Below are 21,118 nucleotides of genomic sequence, written 5' to 3' on the forward strand. Positions count from 1 at the left end.
TATTTTAAATCAATAATTTTAGTTTTTAAATAAAATTTTAATTTATTAGTTATAGTCCTAATTTAGAGTGTTGCAGACTATTACTTAAATGTGGAAATCATAGCTAAAAATTGTATTATTTTAAATCAGTAATTTTTGTTTCTTGGAGAAATTGTGGCTAATTAGTGCAAATATTCCGTAGTTCTTGTGGTGTACGGAGCAAACATAAACATCTAGATTAGTTTGGAAGAGACATAATGGATATAGTTCACTGAACTTCAATATTATCAGAATGCCAAACAAGCAGAAAGGAATTAAAAAACTTTACTGTGTATTAATACAGCGTACAATACAACTATTTAAATACATACAATTACTAGAATCATAACTCCGAACCTATGAAGCAAGTAGAACAAGATAAGAATATCTTTATTACATAATTGGGAGGAGAGCTTATCTTAAACAAAAACTGCTTTTACTATTTATTAATATATTAATGGTTGCTTTAAGGCTTAAGCCACTCCATATTCTCTTAATGAAATGACAATATATATACATGACACTGAACACAAGAAGGAGAAATTTTCGATCAACTAACTTGAGACGCTGAGGTAATTTTGTTTAGTTTACAAGAATAATAAATCTGATTTCTTTTAAATGTTAAAAAGGCTGTGTTTGTTATTTCAGATGGGGTGGGGAAACATTTACATAAGACGCATCAAAGTGTACAAGCTGGCTTTCAGAGTTTTCCTGGACTACAAGGTAATTAAGGTTGCGCTTAGTACCCTATTGTAACAATATCCTCTTCCACTATCTTATCCTAAAAAATGAAAAAATGAATTTGTTTTAATATTCTTCAAAATCTAATCCTATTCTATCTAACTTAAAATATTTAACAATTATTTTTCTCAATAAAAATTTTAAAATTAACAAAAATACCCCTACCCACCCAATAATTGTCGGCAGTTGGCCACCACGTTGGACGGTGGCTAGAAGTCGTCAGAATAACACACGATCGGCTAGATCTGGTCAGTTGTACGTCGATCTGTTTGTTTTCGACTAGATCCACCATGGATCTGGCTGGAAATAGTCAGATCTACAGTCAAAGATTTGGCCATTGATGGCCAAACGACGACCATATCTTGGCAGCCAAATGATGGAAATATCTTGGCCGTCGTTTGGCTATCGTCAATGGTCGGATCTTTGATCATAAACTTGACTGAAAAAGGCCAGATCCAGTCGGTCGTGCACAATTCTGGCAATTTCTGGCCACCGTTAGGCGGTGGTGGCCGACTGCCAACAATTATTGGGTGGGTGAGGGTGTTTTTGTTAATTTATAAACTTTTATTATATGGAGTGTTTAGCTAAATTAACAAATGTAGGGGGTTAAAAATAATCTAAATATTTTCAGAAAATGAACCAAATATATTCTTAGAATCCTATCATATTTTATTAAATCCTATTTTAGAATAGAATACTATTCTAAAAAACTAAACAAACGGAGCCTAAAATTGATTTATTTGTTATTGCAGCTTAATTACTTACTACTTTGATGTGAAATCTTATTGACTTATTTGGTGTTAATGTTAACTAAAGGTTGTACAGATAAAAGCGAAATGGATTGAAAAATCTAAAAGAGATGGTTTATGGGAGGAAGCTCATAACCGAAATGGTAAGCGTATTGTGAATCTGATAACAGAGTTGAACGGTTTATGGGTGAAACTTGGACAGTACTTATCAGGGCGTGCCGATGTGCTTCCGGTGGAGTACATAACTCTTCTCAAACAATTACAAGACTCACTTCCTCAACGTCCTGTACAAGAGGTGGTTCTTCTTCTACCTTTCAACTTAAACTTGCGTAGTAGAAGATTATGGAAGTCTCAATTTGATTTTGTTAGGCTAATTTCTATGAGCAGGCTGAATACTGAAGGATTAGAGATTACTTGTTTGCCTATATTATGAATTTCCTTTTGTTCATGAAGAATTTAACCTTAGTTTAGTCTTTATATTTATTAATAGGTTAGTTGATTATTTATAAAATAAAGTAATGAATTTATAATTTCATTTTAATATAATTCTATTATATTTCAATTTTATTATCTTAATTTTAATTACTTATATTAATGATTATGATATTTATATAATTAAATATTTATTTATATGAAATTGAATGGAAATATATTAATCATTAAAGCATTAATTTTAACTAAAAATTTAGCGTTTTGATAATTATTTTCATAATATGACCAAAACTATTTAAAATTACTCTATATAATTTTTTTAGTAGAAAATTAAAATGAAATGTTTTTAGGAATATTATTATTTTTAAATTAATTAATTAGGAATATATCATTAGCTAATATACTATTAATAATAAAATTTATATAAAATATATTTAATTTAACTTATTTAATATATAATATAAAAAGAAAAAAATTTATCCCTATTAAGACAAAGAGTCACTTGCTTCTCCACGACTCTTTATCTAAATCTGAACTAAACGCGGGACTGGACTATTAAAAAAAAAAAAAAAAAATAGTCTAATCCCACCTTTGGTCCAACGTCTCGAACATAGCCTACAGTATTAACCCTTTTCACAATCCATCCTATAAAGTTATCAAATTTTGTTCTTATTTAATAAGCAAAGTTCATCAAAGTATTCCCAAATTTCATCAATTGAACTCATCTTCCAACCTTCATCAAACACAAACCCTTTTAATTGACCAATCAAATCATCAAATTTCACGGATCTTTAGAAAATATCAAACAAAAGAATAATAATAAAAATAAAAATGAAAGATAAAAAATTGGTCTGCGGTGGCCACCGCCGTTGCTTGAGCCCCCACGCAGCTGGCCAGATTTGACCGCCGCGTGGGGGCTTCACGCCGACTAAATGTGGCCGACACTAAGGCCTCCGTTTTTCTCAGTTTGGGTATGTGCATATTTTTATTACATCTTCAGAATATCTAAGAGGTAAGTTTGCTTGCACAGGTTTGTCAGACCATAGAGAAAGAGTTGGGTGAATCTATGGATGATCTCTTCATGGATTTTGTCCAAAAACCTTTAGCCACAGCATCAGTAAGAGCCTCCAACTATAATTGGTAGTATGAGCCAATGAAATAGTTAGTACGTTATGGGATTTTCATGTTTTAAACCATACAGATTGCACAAGTCCACCGTGCCAAGCTGAGTGATGGGCAGGATGTGGTTGTCAAAGTTCAACATCAGGGCATCAAGAAAATTATCTTGGAGGTTTTACATCCTTTTTTTTTATAAGTATTTGATGCAAAGAAAAACCTGCAGTGATTAAACGGTTATTGAGTATGCTATAATTTTATAGGACTTAAAGGATGCAAAATCGATTATTGACTGGATAGCTTGGGTAGAACCGTTATATGATTTCAATCCAGTTTTAGACGAATGGTGCCGAGAAGCTTCAAAAGAACTTGACTTCAATCTTGAAGCTGGTATGATAAGTTTTCACTTCATCATATTTTTGGACAAAATATTAGTTGTCTTCTGTTCCTATTAGTGGGAAATGTAATACGCATGTGAGTTTTGATGAGATAATTGTTTCTATTGTGGAATTTGAAATGACAGGAAAAAAAGTCACAGATTTTGCACTTCCTAGTATGATAAATGCTTCCATTTCTGAAGTTATTTTTCTTATTGATGTTTGTTTTGTGTTTCTAGAAAATACTAGAACTGTGTCTAGAAATCTTGGCTGCAAAAACAGAGGCGAAGACAGCAGGCCTGCCAATAAAGTGGATGTTCTTGTTCCGGAAGTTATTCAGGCATGGTTTTAACTATTATTTTAAACTTAATGTGCTTAGTTTGCAATCTGGAGTTTAGGTTACTCGGTGCTATGTTTAAATTTGAAGGATGGGAAGTTTGGAATATTTTTATTGTTACTCTTGTTTTATCATAAGTTATCCCAGAAACTAAGTGAATATCTAGTGAAACAGAAACGTTTGTCCCGAAGAAACAAGTTCAAGTTTATTACTCAATATAAAACCCTTATATTTCAGGCATACACTTTTAACAAATGGGCTAATCTTTTGGCTATAACTGTTAGATTTGTCAATGTAAGCACTTCCTCGGATCTGATATGTTGTATATATGTCCTCCTTGGTAATTATGTAATGGGGAAGGAGTGCCCCCTTTTTTTTTTCAAGTTTGGATTGATAGGTTTACCTAATTATAACTGATGCTAGACTTTGATCTACTGTTTACCTTGGAAATTGACTTTCTTAGGACGCAGAACAATGCCTTTTTGGTTTTAAATAACAAAATGTATATCTTTTTTTTTTTTTTTTTTTTTTTTTTTTTTCAAATTGACAGTCAACTGAAGCTGTCCTGATTTTAGAGTATATGGATGGGATACGTATAAATGACTCTGAATCTCTGGAAGCTTTTGGTGTTGACAAGCAAAAGATTGTAGATGAAATTATACGTGCATTTGCCCATCAAATTTATGTTGATGGATTTTTCAATGGTGACCCTCATCCTGGTACTTGTTCTTACTCATTTCTTCTTTTTATCCTTGTTGTCTTGAAAATTTGTTTGGCCTTCAGAACAAGCCATAATACTAGGTTTACAATAAAAGATGGTTTTTTTCTGATAACATAATATGCTGCTTGTGCAACAATCAATTCCCTCTTTCTATTCCAATGTTTCTTGGGTGTTTTAATGCAGGAAATTTCCTTGTTAGCAAGGAGGCTCCTCATCGTCCAATTTTGCTCGACTTTGGGCTCACAAAGAAACTATCAAACTCTGTGAAACAAGCACTAGCAAAAATGTTGTTGGCAGCTGCAGAGGTTTGGGTTAACTTTTCGTTATCTTTTTCATCATAGAATAAATATTTTACAGAATTGTAGAAATTAGAAGAATTATCTGATGACTCAATGTCTTGATTGTGTGAGTGTCTATGAGTTAATTTCTCTAGCATGAGAGAGTTGTTTCTGTTTCTACTTTAGCAGTAATCTTTTACTTTCTCTTAGCCTAAATTATTTTGATTAAATGCATCAGGCTATAGCTTTATTATTTTATGTACTTTTGTTAAGTATTCATTGTAATGTTACTAGCTTGATTTAATAGGGGAGTTCTTAATTTCAGAATTGTAAATATCAGTCTTGTAGTGTTTGAATTGGTTTACCTTTGGTTGAGCTTAAATGCTATTGTTAGTTTCTTATCTATAAGCTTAAGCTTTGGAAGAAGTGGTTGCTTAACATGCTGTTAGAGTCAAGTTGACAAAATGGTCTTTTGTTGAAATCTCTATATTTAATAAAATTACGATAAGTTGTGTTTTTGATTGTGTAAGCTCCATATGCAAGTGCATGGAAGGGGGTGGTACAGCTTAGATACCATTGTCTGACCCTTACCTAAAAGCTTAAACTTTTAGGGCAAGTGATTTCTTAACAACCTTGTTTTGAATTTGATTTCTAACCCCTTTATTTATTGTTAATTTCTTTCTAGTTTCGACATCTCTTCAAATTATTTCTCTTTCCAGATTAAGAAATAATTATTTTTGTCTTTGTCAAAGGGAGACCATGTAGCTCTTTTGTCTGCCATGGCAGAAATGGGACTTACGCTACGTCTAGACTTGCCCGAGCAGGCAATGGAGGTTACAACATTATTCTTCCGTGCTTCCTCACCAGCAGATGAAGCTTTCGTAAGTTTACTCTCAGATTGTTTTCTCAACTTAGATTTTCTTTACCTCTTGCTAATGTCCCTGTGTACAGGATACCATGAAAAATATTGTTGATCAAAAGGAAAAAAGCATGAAGCTTATTCAGGAAAAGATGAAATTTAGCCAAAAAGAAATTAAACGCTTTAATCCTGTAAGGCCATATCATCTTCTTTCCTCTATATGTTTGTCTGAGACATTCATTAAAATTTCATTCATATTTCTAACATTGTTACACACTTTGGTTCCAGTTCGATGCCTTTCCTGGTGATTTTGTAATGTTTTCAAAAGTCCTTACTCTCCTTAGAGGTATGGTATAGAGACCTCCATTCTTTACCTTGTGTAAACCAACTGTCCATTGTTATCTCATTATCTAACATTGTTCAGGGCTTTCGTCCATTATGAATGTTTGTATAGTCTACCTGGATATTTTGAGACCATTTGCTGAATCTATTTTAGAAGGGTCAGTCCATTTTAACCTTTCATTGCTTTTGTTACTGGCTCATATCTGACTACAATATGATTTAACTTCTTAGAAACATGAATAAGGGACCAGCAGCAAATCCCCGGTGGATATATGATACTCCAATCCATTCTGAAGTAGAGGCCAAGCTGAGGGAATTCTTAGTTCAGTTGGGGCATGAGGACAGAATACTTGGAATTCAGGTCTGCACCAATTTTAGTTCAGTATCTTTCCAGTTATGTCATTTTAATAGCTTCTCATATTTTTTTCACTACTTTTTGTTTCTTTCCCTTCTACCTCTGAAGCCGTTAGTTTTCCATGCTATGGGTGTTGTAGCAGTCTCAGTTAATGGGGACTAGTTGATTGAGCTTATTGATTTTGTTACAAGCCTTCATTTTTCTTTTTCCATTATGTTGGAGGTAACCAGTTATTTGATAGAAAACTATATCTGCAAATTTATTGGATTGGAGACAGATTGTTGAGCTACTTGTATTTAGTATATGACAGACTTGGTTACATGGTATTTCTGTAATTGCAGCTTCACCCTTAAATTATGTTATCAAAAGGGACTTGGTTACGTGGTATTTCTGTAATTGCAGCATCACCCTTAAATTATGTTATCAAAAGTTTGTCCTTGTAGACAATCTCCCAAACATTGTGTATGTTTTAGATGGCTTCTACTAATGATATTGCTTTTCCAAGCACATTGCAACCTCCTTATTAATGACTGAACTTGTACAACTTAAATGATACACCTTTAGATTTATGAAGCCTAAGATCATTACAATATTTTGGTCTCAAAGATCTTGCTAACTATCAGTTATTATAGGATATTCCTTTTTAGATTTTCCACATTTCTTTTTGAAAAGTGTACATTGCATTTACTTCCCTAAGTAAATATATGAATTTCATCAGAATGGTTATTACACTTGTGACATGGAAGTCAAGATTTCACGAAGTTCGACCAATGCTTGACATTAAATGAGGAAAGGAATTTTCTGCACCAAGTGGGACAATTGTCATTAGCAACATAGGACAATACTTTATCAAACTTTGAGGGGTCTTCTGTTCTGCTAGAATATCCCAAGCAATTAGACCCAAAATTGAAACTCCATACAACTTTAAAAATAAGAATACATGTTGTCTTTATATTTGGGGATTCCTTTGGGACATTATGTGTTCATCCAAGACTGCTGAAAGTTTAGGTCTTATTGACTGACTAGTACAGCTAATCTCCAAGATCTTTAAATTCCTGAAAATCACCTTTATTGCTGAGGTCCGTAACAATCGTTACTATCGGAGTTACTTTGTTTAAGATACAGCCAACAAAAGCCTTTATCTACCACTTTAAGATTAAAGTGGAGAGTGCTTAAAATAGCATGTTTATACTATTTGACATTGAGGGAAGTGTCATTTGGATTGCTATTTTTAGTGAATTTTGAACAAAGAGATGTATCGTGTCCAATAAATGAAATTAGGTGGTATCACAAAACGGAATTATTTTCTTCCAGTTTCTGTACCATTAGTTGGTTCACCTTTATTTGTTTTAACTTTTAGTTTGAAATTCATATTAACAATTTTGGATGATTAATAAGCTATTTCTCTATTTTTGAATGCCAAACTATGAAAATGCAAAACTGTGGCTATGATTATTCTTGACTTCTTATGAGATTTAATTTATGTTTTAAGGTTTGTGCGTACAAAGATGGTGAGGTCATTATAGATACTGCTGCTGGAGTGCTTGGTAGATATGATCCTCGTCCTGTTCAGCCTGATAGTCTTTTTAATGTTTTTCGGTAACCAAGGGCATCACAGCAGGCATGGTGCATTGGCTGTTGACAATGGGTAAATGTTCCTGCTTTGCTGTGCAAAAGTTCTATTTTGCCTCGTTATATGTATCCATTAATAGCTGTTCCCTGCAATTTAACAGCAAAGCTCTTCAAGTTCTAATTTAAGTTGTTGAGGTTGGCTAGACATTGTTTGGAAGTTTTAAAAATTTGAACAACATGTTATGCTGATGTTTTTGATGGTCCTCATCAACTGCATGTTAGAGGACATTGTCAAAAGGAGCACTTAATTCATTATGATCCAGCAGAATTAAATTATGAAGTGGATAGAGATTTAGCTGCATGACCTTTTTGAAAATTTGGTCATTTTCCTGTGGTTTTTTTTTTTCTCCTTTTTTGGAAATAAAGCAAATATAGTTCATTTGAATCATGGAATTTTGTAATAGTTGGACACAGCCCAAAATATTGTTCCCTGGACTCAGATTTATTCCTCTTGTTTTGGAAGAAAGTAGAATTTTTTCGGTTATGGGTAAATGAAGAACAGATGACTCGTGATATATTGGTGAGAACCTTTAAACTATTATGTTGTGCATTTGTAAAGGCCCTAACTGCATCAAACCTTGAGTTTCTTGTGACTACCTATCACTTTGGTTCGTGTAGGAAATTAAAAATTAAAGAAAAAAAAGCAAAAAGATTTGGCTACGAAAATGTCCTTGCAACCTTGCCTCTAGTTTATTGATGTTGTTACTCACAGAACTCAATATTTTAAATATATTTGTGCATTCATATCTTCTTCTTGCATAAAATAACAGAAATCATTATGTTAGCGGCACAAAGATGTGAGAGACAAGTAATACATTTTTACAAAGTGAAACAGTGGATATTCAGAAATTCTTATTCCAGTTCATAGAAAATCTAATTCAATTTTGGATTTTGGAGCTTCTTCATTATGTCCATGGTGTACTCTGAGATATTTACTTAGTTGGAGTTTAAATAATATATGCCTTAGTTCACTCATAGTTATTCAATAATACCCCTGTAGTATTTAAGAAGATTCATCAATTGTTAGATTTTAACTTAGCTGAAAGAGCAAATTGATGAATAAGATTACTAGATTAGTGGATACTTTGGTACCCCCGCAGACCATTGTGTGATCTAAGATGTCAATGTTTCTTTAACGTTTGTGCAATTTAACAAATCGAGGCGTTGTCTCGTAGAAAACTCAAGCTTGAGGGAGAATGTTGCTAAGATTTGGCCAGAATTTGGATCAAACGGAAAGATTCATAAAGGTGTAAATTATTACTATGACCTTTGAACACATCCTTTGGTTAGCCATAGTTTTATGTCAGGAACTCAATACAACTTGGTGTTTTGACTTTAGGTCATCATGTGCTTAACCATACAAGTGGTTTGCACAATGCTTTGGTTGAGTTTGGATCAGAAAATCCTATGGAAATTGGGACTGGGATGAATGTTTGAGGCAGATTGCCATGTCAAACCTGAACCTGAAACTGAATGGGCCAACAGCAAGTCTATCACTATCTGACTTTCGGCTGGCTGGTGGTGGAATATCGAGGTATTATAACATATGTTAATGTTGCTTTCAGTGATTATAAGTGGTTGACTATGATTAAAGTATGAAACTTATGAACCCTGAAATCTGTAGATGGCAAATATTTTGCCATATTTATATGGTGCTATGTCTAGGTATGCCAGGTTGATTGATTGTGAGTTGATCTTTTGCTGGCCTTCAGAAGATCAAAGAATTTGACTATATTCTCATCTTCTCTATGTACTCCCCTATCTATAAATATGTTTGGATGAAACAGCGTGCATCTGGGAAGAAATTTCAGGAGATACTTGAAGAAGCATTCATTCGACCGCTAAATATTGAAGGCGAGCTATATGTTGGAATTCCACCAGGTACTTGTCAAACTTCACTTTTTTAATATTCTCATGTCACTTAGTACAGCAAATATAAGTTTGCATGAATATGTGCACACAATCGTGTTCTATAAAAAAGAACAGAATTATGTAGTCTACTATAACTATGAACTGAAGTAGCTTCTCAAATGGAATTATCATGCCTTTCAATGGCTACCCTCCAGGTGTGGAATCTCGACTGCAACTCTTACAATAGATGAATATGATCTCAGGAGTACCAAAACAGAGTTACCATCCTGACGTACCCACTACTTACCGTCTTGACCAAATTGCAGAGCTCATCACCACCTTGCCTGTTTCTTTAACATGCTGAACATTCGGCGTGCCATCTTACTGCTACTAATGGACATTGCTCAGCCCGTGCAGTTGCACGCTACTATGCAGCCCTAGCTGATGGGGGAGTGATCCCACCCCACATTCGTCTCTATCCAAGCCAATGCTGTGTAGTCACCCCAATCCCCCAATTTCTTCAAAGGAGAAGTCAAAAAAGCCAAAGGTAGTAAAGAAAAGGAGGTAACTGCTGCTGAAAGGAAACGACAACAAACAAAGGTAAAGATGGTGTTGATGGTAACTCGACTCACAAATAATGGTAGCAAGATTTTAGTAACCCTAAAATCCTGATGTGCATCTTGGGTGTGGGTGATTATGAGAATTTGACCTTTCCAAATGGGCCATTTGGACTGGGGTTTAAGAGGAATAAAGCTGCAGATGGATCGAAATTGGTTATGGGCACTCGGGCATCGGTGGATCAACAGGTTTCTGTGACATAAAAAACAGGTTTGCTATCTCGGTGTCCTTGAACAAAATGTCATATGGTGCTACAACTGCAAAAATCGTTGACTTTGTTTGTTCAGAGCTAAATATCCCACTGCCGGTTGAGTTTTCATTTTAAGGACTTTGAGAAGCCTTCATTTCGCTGAAAATGAGTATATCATAGCCCCTTTGTATATACCATATCCAAATCATATGTCTCCATAGAGGTGAATTATCAAACATTTCATGAAGGAATTATATTGAAAATGACATGGTTTACTCCATGTCAATTTGTTAACTTTATTATTATTATTTTTTGAATTAATTATATAACAAATGATCAACGAATGTCATAAAATTCGAATCTGTATTCAGAAAATTAAATTAAATCTGCCAAATTGATAGATTGTTTATATATTTGTATTAGTATTATTCTATTAAAGCATTATTAATAGAAGTATGAATGATTAGACGAATATTTTCACCTCAAAATAATATCTGCTTGTTTATATTAATTTTCACATTTTCTCTCTTCTTATTTATATTAAATTCAAATGACTGGAAAATCAATTAATGTTTCAAATATAAATTGAGATATAGAGTAAGTTGGGCATTAAAAAAAAAAAAAAAAAAAGAATCAAAATTACAAAACTTGAACTTACCATCAAGATTTTTGGGTTTGGTGATCCGTACGCATAGAAGTCCATTTATCAGTACAAAATTATATTGCAGTGAAATACAATAATAATTTGTAATTGTGTTTATTGAGTGGTTGATAAAGTGAAAAAAGATATTAAATTTCATATTTTAATTATTGTAATAAATTAGGTTTGAAATCAAAATAAAGCATGTATAATAGTTAAAACTCAAAATACAAAAAGTAAACAGAAAATATAAAAATTAGATGAAAGTACAAAATTAGGTTACAAATACGTATTAAAAATTATGGCTTGTGTGAACCCTCCACCTGCAAAACGCAGCCCAACCTAACCCATTCTAACATCTTGAAGATTGAGTAGGGCCCAACCCAACTATACCCGCATTTTTGCCGTCCTATATCTATACACGCAATGAGGCTCAAGGGTGGTTACCCAGATTTTGAAAAAAATCGGTCCATTGCCTATAGCCCTTGGATAATCCAAGGGGCTGAGAATAAATATCTGTAAGAAAAAAATGAAAAACATTTATAATAATGAAAATGTTTTTTTTTTTTTTTCACACCCGAGTTTTAGCAAAATCTATGGGTGCATTTATCTATATTCCACCCTTAAACTAAAACATATCCTTTATTTTAACACGTTGAACGGTAAAAGAGTCAAAATACCCTGGTTTCTAGCCTAATTGCTAATTTTTGCCGTAAGTACCGACACCACCATCGGTAGCCGATTCAAGTAGATTTAGCTGGTTTTGACTGAAACTGACCAAAATCAACTCCTTGCCAGTCCAACCCTTTCCCACCTTGAATAGCGAATTCCACTGTTTTCGTGTCACCAACCATTTTTCGCTGGCCGCCTCTTGTCTTTCTAAGTCAAATTCTGGTAGCCAAAATCAATTTCCACCACCCTCTTAACGGTTGGCCTCCACTCTCAAACCTTGTCAACTGGTTTCCCTCTAAACATGATCGTGAAACGTTGCCTTCTTGTTGTTGGGTTTTGCGATTTGCTCGTTTTAGAGCTTTTTGGAGGCTATTTTTTGTAGTTTTTGTGGTTGGTTGTTGCTATTAGAGTGTTGTGTTGCGTTTGTAGTATGATTGTGGTGTTTTCTGGGTTTCCACCATCCTAAACATTCTCAACTCTCCTCTTCTGGGGGGCATACCAAGTGTCGAGGAAAAGACCCAGACAACACCTACACGAGTTGCCTCTGTGCGCTTTGCCTGCCAATGCGCCCACCTGCAACAAACACCCTTCCACTACATGACTGCACTTTAGGCTAACCGGTCGTTCCCAACGCCAAAAACTCCACCTGCCCACCATCAGCACCACTGACATCTCCTTAAGAAAACCCCCCCATCTATAGGTGATGGTGCTCACTGATCACCGTTTGCCACCCACCCCGCGGCCTCTCGTTTCCTGGTCGAATCTTGATGTTCCTTATGCTAAAACTCCACCTTCCTCCACCATCAACATCTCTTACAAAAACCCCTATCTACCGAACGGTGGTTGCTCACCATCGTCATCCCACTCAGCCTAAGTGGGTGGTTTAAGGGCGTTTGGTGATTGTAGTTGCTGCATTTGTGTCAAACCTAACAGTCCCTAGCAGTGTGTTTAAGGGTTGAAATTAGGAATATAATGCATCAAATGTATCAACTTAGGATTTGCTAAACCTTGAGTGGGAGCATGTCGTTTACTCTTTTTTATTATTATTTAAAATGCAATTTTATATCATTTCCTTCTTCACACTATTCATTCTCTCCATCGTTTTACTTTTAGATTACATTTCTCTGAACTTTCCATTAGTTAAGAAAATCGGCTTAAATTACATACTCGTGAGGTTTGGAAGGCAAAGGTAGAATTAATCGAAAAAAAAAAAAAACAAAAAAAGGGATCATTGGACGCTTGAAATAAGGATTTGAAGCTAGATTGCATTGATATGTTGTACAGGTTCTTGTCATCGTAATTTTTATTTTGATAAATCTAGATCATAAATAGGGATGTAAAAAAACCAGCCCAAACCCAGGGTAGCTCGGCCTAGGTATATATAAACCCTAAGCCTAGAAATCAGGCCCACGGTACACTAAGGCCTAGCCCGAGTAGATTATATAAGATTTAAAAATTACCATGAGCCCCCTTTGTATAAACATAAACTCCCTAAAAAGTTTATGAAAGCCCTACAATTACTTCAGCTTAGCCTGGCAAAATAATCAGGTGGGCCGAGTACGGAGGCCAGGCCCAATGGATACAGGCCGAAAAGGATCGATTCTAAATGAGTCCAATATTTGGATCGGACCTACCCTATACAGTAGGAATGGACCCTTGGATACAGGTACTGTTCACTCCAATTTTCAACTTACAGTTACATCCCCATAATTCTTGCAGTTTTCATTTTTACCAATAGCACAATCAACTACTCCAAATTCAATCAATTGAGTAATTCACCCAAAAGTTACAACCAACTCATTTTCTCATCAATTTAAGGCCAGTAAGCATATAGTCCATAGAAACAAATACATAAAACACTAAAACACAAGTACAAACATATGTAATTTAAAGAAAATCTCAAGCCCAATCTCCATCCAGGGCAGTTATAGCAAAATGCAGTTACATGGTACACTCAAAGTTAACTTACTGGATGTGAATGAATCTTGTCGTATGTTACACCTACCATCCTTATAATAGGAGTCTCAGTGCCCATAATTAACAGCAACATTTTCAACTCTCAATAGGTACCATTTTGATGACAATGAATCTTATTCATGTTAAGAATTTTAAAACCCACAAAACCACTAAAAAGTAGCACACCTAGGCATAAGATCATAAACATAGTCATCGAATACAAAATCGAAATTTCGTTTAACATTTAAGCATTGACCAATTCAATCAATCTCCAAACCACTCCCTTTATTACCACTAAAACAAAAATAACCATTGGAAACAAAAACTACAATTAAACTCAACCGTGAATTATAGATAAGGATTTTAAGTTCAACCAAGACCCCTATGATCTCTTGACAATCTATTCAACTCCTTCAAAACTACAATAGAAACAAAATATTAGAAAATTTCAACCAACCTAGCGAGATAAGCATTTGTTAACATGTAAATCCAAAAACAAGCACGGATAGGAACAAAATCACATTCAGTTACAAGTAAATAGAGCAAACCCTCCAAACATCACAATATTTACCAGAAACTCAAAGCAAATACGAAAGTCTTAAACTTTGAAGAAACCCAGATCAAAGAATACAACTTTTGTCAATTTCTAACAAACAAGAGAAGAAACATAATCAACATATTTAAACACAGTAAAATCTCTAAGTCTACAAACTCCAACATATCCCATCAAAAATACTCATAAAAGCTCATTTTTTTAGTCTAATTGAGAGTGAAAGAGAAGGAGTGCTCTCGTGTCGGCAGCGGGGGGTCTGTCTCTATGTGTTGTGTGAATGTTGATTAAAAAATAAAGAAGATTGAAAAGATGAAAAACCCTAGAAATAGAAAAGTATAAATCGTTTTTTTTTTAAATACGGTCAGTAAGTGTACCTAGACCACCCGACCAAAAAGGGGTTAGGATGGGTACAGGTAAAAAAATACGGACCCAATTTTATGGATCGTACCTTATATTTTTTTTGACAGGTACGGGTTCACCGTGGGAACATACCCGTTTTGCCAGTCTTGTTAGCTACTCTCCAATGTAAAGGTTCCAATACACCCTCTTAAATTACTCGGACCCCACCTATAAAGTAAAATTACAAAAAATCCCTTGTTGTTGATGTTAACAAAACAGCCTGGGTAAGCCCGACCGGGTTTATAAAACTCAGCTTTTTCTCAAGCCGAACTTGGATTAACAAAAAACATGGGCTAAGCGGGGGTGAGGTCGACTTGGGCTAGTGTTTTTACATCCCTAATTCATGATGTATTGTATATAGAAATAAAACTCTTATCTATTATTTCTCTTATTTATTATTTACTTGTAATAACATTAACCAAAATGAAACTCTACCTATTTCCAGATCGTGACAACCTCAACCATCAAAGCATTTCACATCATGTCACAAAAGCATAAGAGGAAACAAAAGTTGCATGTTTTACGAGATATTGCGTTCAGAGAGATAAGATCGAGCTTCTTATGAATAAACGAAAAGTTTAGTAAGGATTCTAACCATAAAACAAAAGACAAATGGTGAAGAGAACCATGATACGGTATGTATATACCTTCAAACTCCCGCGGTGGGTAGCAATGTTGTAAGACGGACCGAGCCTTACTCTGTGAAGGGGTTGGTTCTGGATCGACCGGTTCATAGGTGACATTTAAATATGATGACAACATGGCATAATAAAATTTCAAAACAACAACAATCAATCCAAAAGCTCCAACAATTAAATTCAAACGTCCAATAATCTTAAAGTAATTGTTGGAAATTAAATAGATAAAATATATCCTAACATAATCCCAAGATCATAGTCACCTTGCAATCACATTTGTATATAATGAAATACAAGAATTTAAACAGCATAAATACCTCCTTTCCCTGTCTCTGAAGCAACAAAGTATCTGGAAGAAAAACCACAAATCGTTTTCCAAATTCTAGAGAGAGAGGAGCGTATATTTTCTTGCGTTTTCTTGAATAACAGGTTCGTAACCTTTTCTAAAAGGAAAAGGTTTTCCTTTTATATGGCAGCGGTTAGAGAGAAACTGCATTTGGTAGTTTCATTCACACACGGCGCTTGGGGTAACCCATCATGGGTGTACCCCTTATCCAATATCTCCCACTCACACATGATGGGACTATCTCTTCTATGCTTCTTTAAGGTTCATACTTTAGTAAATATGCCGTGTGAACATGCATACTTCGAGAGCACGTTAGTCATATATTGTTAGGAATATATAACTTCTCGAATTGTGAAACTCAGGTTGTATGTTGTATGCAATACCCAGATTACTTATCACTTTTTCTAACAATCTCATTTACAAAAAAAAATATCCGTTGTATCATAATTATGTTCTATCTTTACATAAAAGTAAAACATAATTGGTCGACCAATGATACACGTGATTATAATGTGATAATTCAAAAAAGTAATCTTCCTCTTTCTCGATTCCTGCAACTTTTATTTGCTTGCTTTCTAGAAATGTCCCAGCAGATGATTTTATTTAATCCTTTGGTAACACTCAAGATAGCAATCATTAAATGAAGTTTTAAGAACAGAATAGAGTAATAAGGGTGATTCTTGAGATTCTATTCTTAAAAAAATCCAGGGTCTCACACAATGTTAAAGTTGAGATTTTGACTTTCATTACCTCTTTGGTCAAGTTTTGCACATGTGGTATGAATCAAACGCTACAGCATTCCTCCTTTCCATGGAGTGCATGTCTCTTTTCTTGTAAATGCTGTACAGTTTAGTTCAGACATGCCTAATGTCTAACTTGAGTTTACTTTACTTTTAATTCATCAGAATTCTAACTGACAATTAGACAGATAAAGTGATCATTTATCACTTGTGGTCACATTTCATTATGACTTATTTTAATTCTCGTTTTAGGCGACGTCAAACACATTTAAGCTTGGCTCTCTATTATCAATAGATAATAAGCTTAAAATCGTCTCATCTCCATTCCTACGAAGTAAGGAGGCGATTGCCTGTGTGAGAAGGCCAATTTTTAGCTGTCCGACATGCTTTTCAAAATAGACATATATAATATTACATAACTAATATGTATATATATGCTCCTTCATGTATGTTCCATAATAATCGAAATTGAGCACTTGACAATATTGTTATTTAATATTGATAAGACAAATGTGAACAATTTGGGAAATCTCAAAGTATGAGTACATTCAACACCTACATAAGCCTAGAGATCTAACATGTCTATTGAAAGTATCTCGGTATAGGCTTGTGAATGGATCCGCAACCATGTCATGCGTAGATATGTACTTCATGTTTACCTCCTTTTGTGCCACCAAGTCTCGCACAAAATTAATTGATATCTATGTGTTTTGTTTTACCATGATATTGGGACCTTAGTGTATGCTATTGCTGCTTGACTATCACAGTTTATTCTTACTGGTTCAATAGCAACATTAATATTCCCAGATGATTCATGAACGTCTCAACCAAACGGCTTCTTGCACTGTAGCTGAAAATGCTACAAACTCAGCCTCCATGTAGATAAGGCTATGCATGATTGTGTTTACTGCTCCAAGATATGGCCCCGCCATTAGTAAGAAAACATATCGATGAGTAGATTTCCTCTCATCTAAATCTCCTCCCCAATCAGTACGGTGTAGCCTCTCAGTGTAAATCATTTCCTTGATAACATAATGAGTAATCAGCTGTCCCTTTAGATATCTTAAGATTCTCTTCACTGCTTTCCAATGGCTTGTGGGTCGGACTGGTACTTACTACCAACCCAACAGCATAACAGATGTCGGCTCTAGTGCACATCATGGCGTACATGAGACTTCCAACAGCACTTATAAAGGAACATTCTTCATTTGTTCTTTTTCTTGTGGAGTCTTCGGACACATTTAGACTTAAAGTCCGCCTTTGCAATAGGGTTGTCTATGGGTTTACAATCTTGCATATGAATCGTTCAAGAATTTTCTTAATGTATGGTTCTTGTGAAAGAGATACTAATTTTCTTGAGCGATCTTTGAAATCTTGACTCCAAGAATATATGTAGCTTCACCTATATCTTTCATCTCAAATGAGATGATAACCATCTTTGTTTCATTGACAAATCCCTTATCATTTCAGCTATAAGTATATCATCAACATATAGATAATAAACAAATTTGTTATTGGATCTCTTTGTATATACACAATGATTCATTTATCATTTGAATCATACGACATTATCGCATTATGAAATCGAATATACCACTGTCTTGAGGACTGCTTGAGGCCATAAATTGACTTTAAAGTACACACTTTGTATTCTTGACCTTCTCTAATAAAACCTATTGGTTGATCCATATAGATCTTCTTGTAATTCTCCATTGAGAAAAGCAGTCTTTACATCCATTTGATGCAATTCAAGATCATGCTAGCAACTATAGCTAGAATAAGTCGAATTGAAGTAAACCGTACAACAGGTGAAAAGTTTCTTCATAATCTATTCCTTCTTGTTGTGTAACCCCTTCGCGACTAAGCGAGCTTTGTATCTTTCAATACTGCCATCAGCTTTACGCTTGATTTTGAGAACCCACTTGTTCCCAATGGCTTTGCGTCCTTTAGGTAAATCACAAATCCCATACTTGGTTTGATTTCATAGACTCCAATTCTTTCTCCATTGCTTTATCCATTTTTCCTTAGAAGGGCAATTGAGAGCCTCATTTACATTCCTTGGCTCTTTGTCATCTTGTGGAGTAGCTAGAAAAATTTCCCCCTCAATCTCAAATCGTCGACGTGGAACTTGTTTCCTATTTGATCGATGTATTGGAGATTGATTTGTGTTACTCCCACTTGGACCAGTATCATAGTTGATCACCAGTAGGGAATGATGGAGGATCGAAACGTATGTCTCTTTTCCATATGTCCCACTGGGATGTAGTATAACTAATGATTGCGGCAACAGAATTGCCTTGGTCTTGTGTTTTATTAGAAACAAGTCTTTACCTATTTCGCCTTCTTAGGAAAATCAGTTTCTAAAAATGTGACATCTCGTGATTCAAACTCAGTGATACTACCACTTTCTTGTTCTCCTATGAAGACGTATCCCTTTGAATGTTCTGAATATTATAAAGATACATTTCTTCCCCCTTGGACTAATTTGCCATATTTATGGGAAGGATCATGAACATAGGCAGATATCCCCATGGCTTTAAGAGACTCAAATCGGGTTTCCGATTGTGCATAACTCATTGGTGTAGTAGTAATAGATTTGGATGGTACTCGATTGAGGATATATGTGGCAGTCAATAAGGCATCACTCCAAAAGGTGATGGGCAAGTTTGCTTGTGCCATCATAGACCTACCATTCAAGTAGGGTTCTGTTTCTTGTTCTGTAACACCATTTTGTTGCGGAGTTCTGGGAATAGGTAATTGACTATTCCATTTCATCACAAAAATTTCTGAACTGATCAGATAAATATTCACGTCCTCGATCGGTTCGTAGAACTTTTACTTTATCTAATTGATTCTCAACTAAGTTTTTAAACTTTTGAAAGCATTCTAAAGCTTCTGATTTTTGAGAAATCAAGAAAACATAACCATATCGAGTGAAATCATCTATAAATGGATGAAATAAACAGCCCCATGTCTAGCCTCCATTCATTGGACCACATATGTCAGAATGAATTAGTTGCAATGGAACTTCAGCTCTTATCGCTTTTCCAAATGGTTTTCGGCTGTTTTCCAGCTAGGCAATGTTCACAAGTAGTCAAGTCTATTTGTTAAGGATCCTAACAAGCCTTTCTGCTAGTATATCATTCAGTTGTTGGCCAATATGGCCAAGCCTTGTATGCCATACATTCACATCATCATTATAGAAGATGTAATAAGAAAAAAACAAAATTACTATATTATAAGTAACTCAAGTATAAAACCATCAGAAAAATAACACAACCATAGTATGTTGTGTCAAAAATAAATGGACACCAGTACTGGAAAAATTTAATTAAAACCAAGTTTAACAGTTCTAACACGGAAATCAAATTTCGACGAATATCGGGTGCATATAACCCGTCAGTAGGTATAGGATTCGACCTCCACATGATCAATTTGCATGTGCCGATCCTTAACTTCCACTTTGAATTGTTATCTACATATCCATTTTGTTTGTGGTATTCGTCGAAATTCCACGAAAGCATCCTGTCTTTCGCTATGGGTCGTTGCTGCTAAATCTACAGTCTACAAAGGATGGAGACTCAGTTAGAAAAACAGAACTGGAAACATTTAATAACTACTTGTGCAAACAAGTAATTTATTTTGCGCTCGCTACAATCGAGAGCAAATGTCCCTGTTACCAAATTATAGCATTCACCTGTGCATATTCTCTTCCTGGAGGATGCTTTCCTTTTCCGTGTTTGAAGAACTTTCTCTTCTTCCCTTGAGCCTTTTCAGTATTGCCTTTTCTTGGGATCCACCTCGGAATTTATGTTTAAATCCCTTCCCACCCATGTGAACTGGAACCAGCCATACACATCAGTATTTGTCTTACTCGCATTAAGGCGATCTTTTCTAGTTCCAAATGGCGTATGGCATCTTCTAAATTTCTGATGCGTCATTGTGGGTAAGGTTATTTCATAGTTCCCAATTTGAGGCAATGATCTTATGACAGCTTGAACCTGTTGTTCATCTGTTAGGACATGACCTGCATCTCTTAACTCACTATTATGTTTGACAAATGCCGTAAATGTACTCTCATAGTATGTTCAGGCTTTTTCTTATATGTGTCAAACTTGATAGTGAGTGACCGGAGTTTGGTAATGGACGTACCGCCAAACTTTGTAGCAAGTGCGAACCACATGTCCTTTGCTAATTCATAATCCCGGACTTCTTCATGAGATCATTGGCCATGCTGTCAACAAAGTAATGCGAGCAGTGGAATTCTTCTTTCCATATGTCATAAGTGGCACGGTCTCGTCTATGTTGAGCCGTGACCCCTCTTCAAGCTTTTCCATGGTTGTAGTAAGAGCTTCAGAACTCTTGTTTCTAAAACATATTGGATTTTCATGCTCCATATTTCATAATTGTCGCCGTTAAATTTTCTCCTTTGTTAAGTTCGGCGCCCAATGTTCTTAGATGCAGATGCCATTTCTAAACAAAATTACACGTTGGATAGCATGTTATTCAATGCCCGGAACATACATGTCATTATTAATTATACCAATATAATTGTATA

The 21,118-nt window shown here is 35.0% G+C and overlaps 3 protein-coding genes across 10 annotated transcripts in view; all 3 read left to right on the forward strand.

The window, feature by feature from the left end:
* The first annotated feature begins 496 nt into the window (after nucleotides 1-496).
* On the forward strand, nucleotides 497-1,941 carry LOC116139619 (probable serine/threonine-protein kinase abkD). The gene is made up of 3 exons (XM_031425299.1): nucleotides 497-590; nucleotides 667-741; nucleotides 1,576-1,941. The coding sequence occupies exons 2-3, from the start codon at nucleotides 667-669 to the stop codon at nucleotides 1,939-1,941; spliced, it is 441 nt and encodes a 146-aa protein (XP_031281159.1). The 5' UTR covers nucleotides 497-590.
* A 616-nt stretch (nucleotides 1,942-2,557) lies between these two features.
* The window catches only part of LOC116139565, a 32,567-nt gene continuing 14,006 nt past the window's right edge, over nucleotides 2,558-21,118 (forward strand). For 2 of the 8 annotated variants that reach the window (XM_031425240.1, XM_031425252.1), the window contains exons 1-9: nucleotides 2,562-3,057; nucleotides 3,142-3,231; nucleotides 3,320-3,446; nucleotides 3,673-3,773; nucleotides 4,321-4,489; nucleotides 4,675-4,796; nucleotides 5,522-5,650; nucleotides 5,721-5,819; nucleotides 5,917-5,974. In XM_031425240.1, the coding sequence (XP_031281100.1) occupies nucleotides 3,007-3,057; nucleotides 3,142-3,231; nucleotides 3,320-3,446; nucleotides 3,673-3,773; nucleotides 4,321-4,489; nucleotides 4,675-4,796; nucleotides 5,522-5,650; nucleotides 5,721-5,819; nucleotides 5,917-5,974 (946 nt within the window). In that variant the 5' untranslated portion in view covers nucleotides 2,562-3,006. The other 6 variants (XM_031425246.1, XM_031425261.1, XM_031425257.1 and 3 more) reach the window with 6 other exon arrangements.
* LOC116139610 lies at nucleotides 5,981-10,187 on the forward strand. The gene is made up of 4 exons (XM_031425290.1): nucleotides 5,981-6,128; nucleotides 6,202-6,331; nucleotides 9,745-9,838; nucleotides 10,024-10,187. The coding sequence occupies exons 1-4, from the start codon at nucleotides 6,067-6,069 to the stop codon at nucleotides 10,053-10,055; spliced, it is 318 nt and encodes a 105-aa protein (XP_031281150.1). The 5' UTR covers nucleotides 5,981-6,066; the 3' UTR covers nucleotides 10,056-10,187.

This window comes from Pistacia vera, unplaced genomic scaffold (assembly GCF_008641045.1).
Source record: "Pistacia vera cultivar Batoury unplaced genomic scaffold, PisVer_v2 Contig1101, whole genome shotgun sequence".
NCBI classification, from domain to species: Eukaryota; Viridiplantae; Streptophyta; class Magnoliopsida; order Sapindales; family Anacardiaceae; genus Pistacia; species Pistacia vera.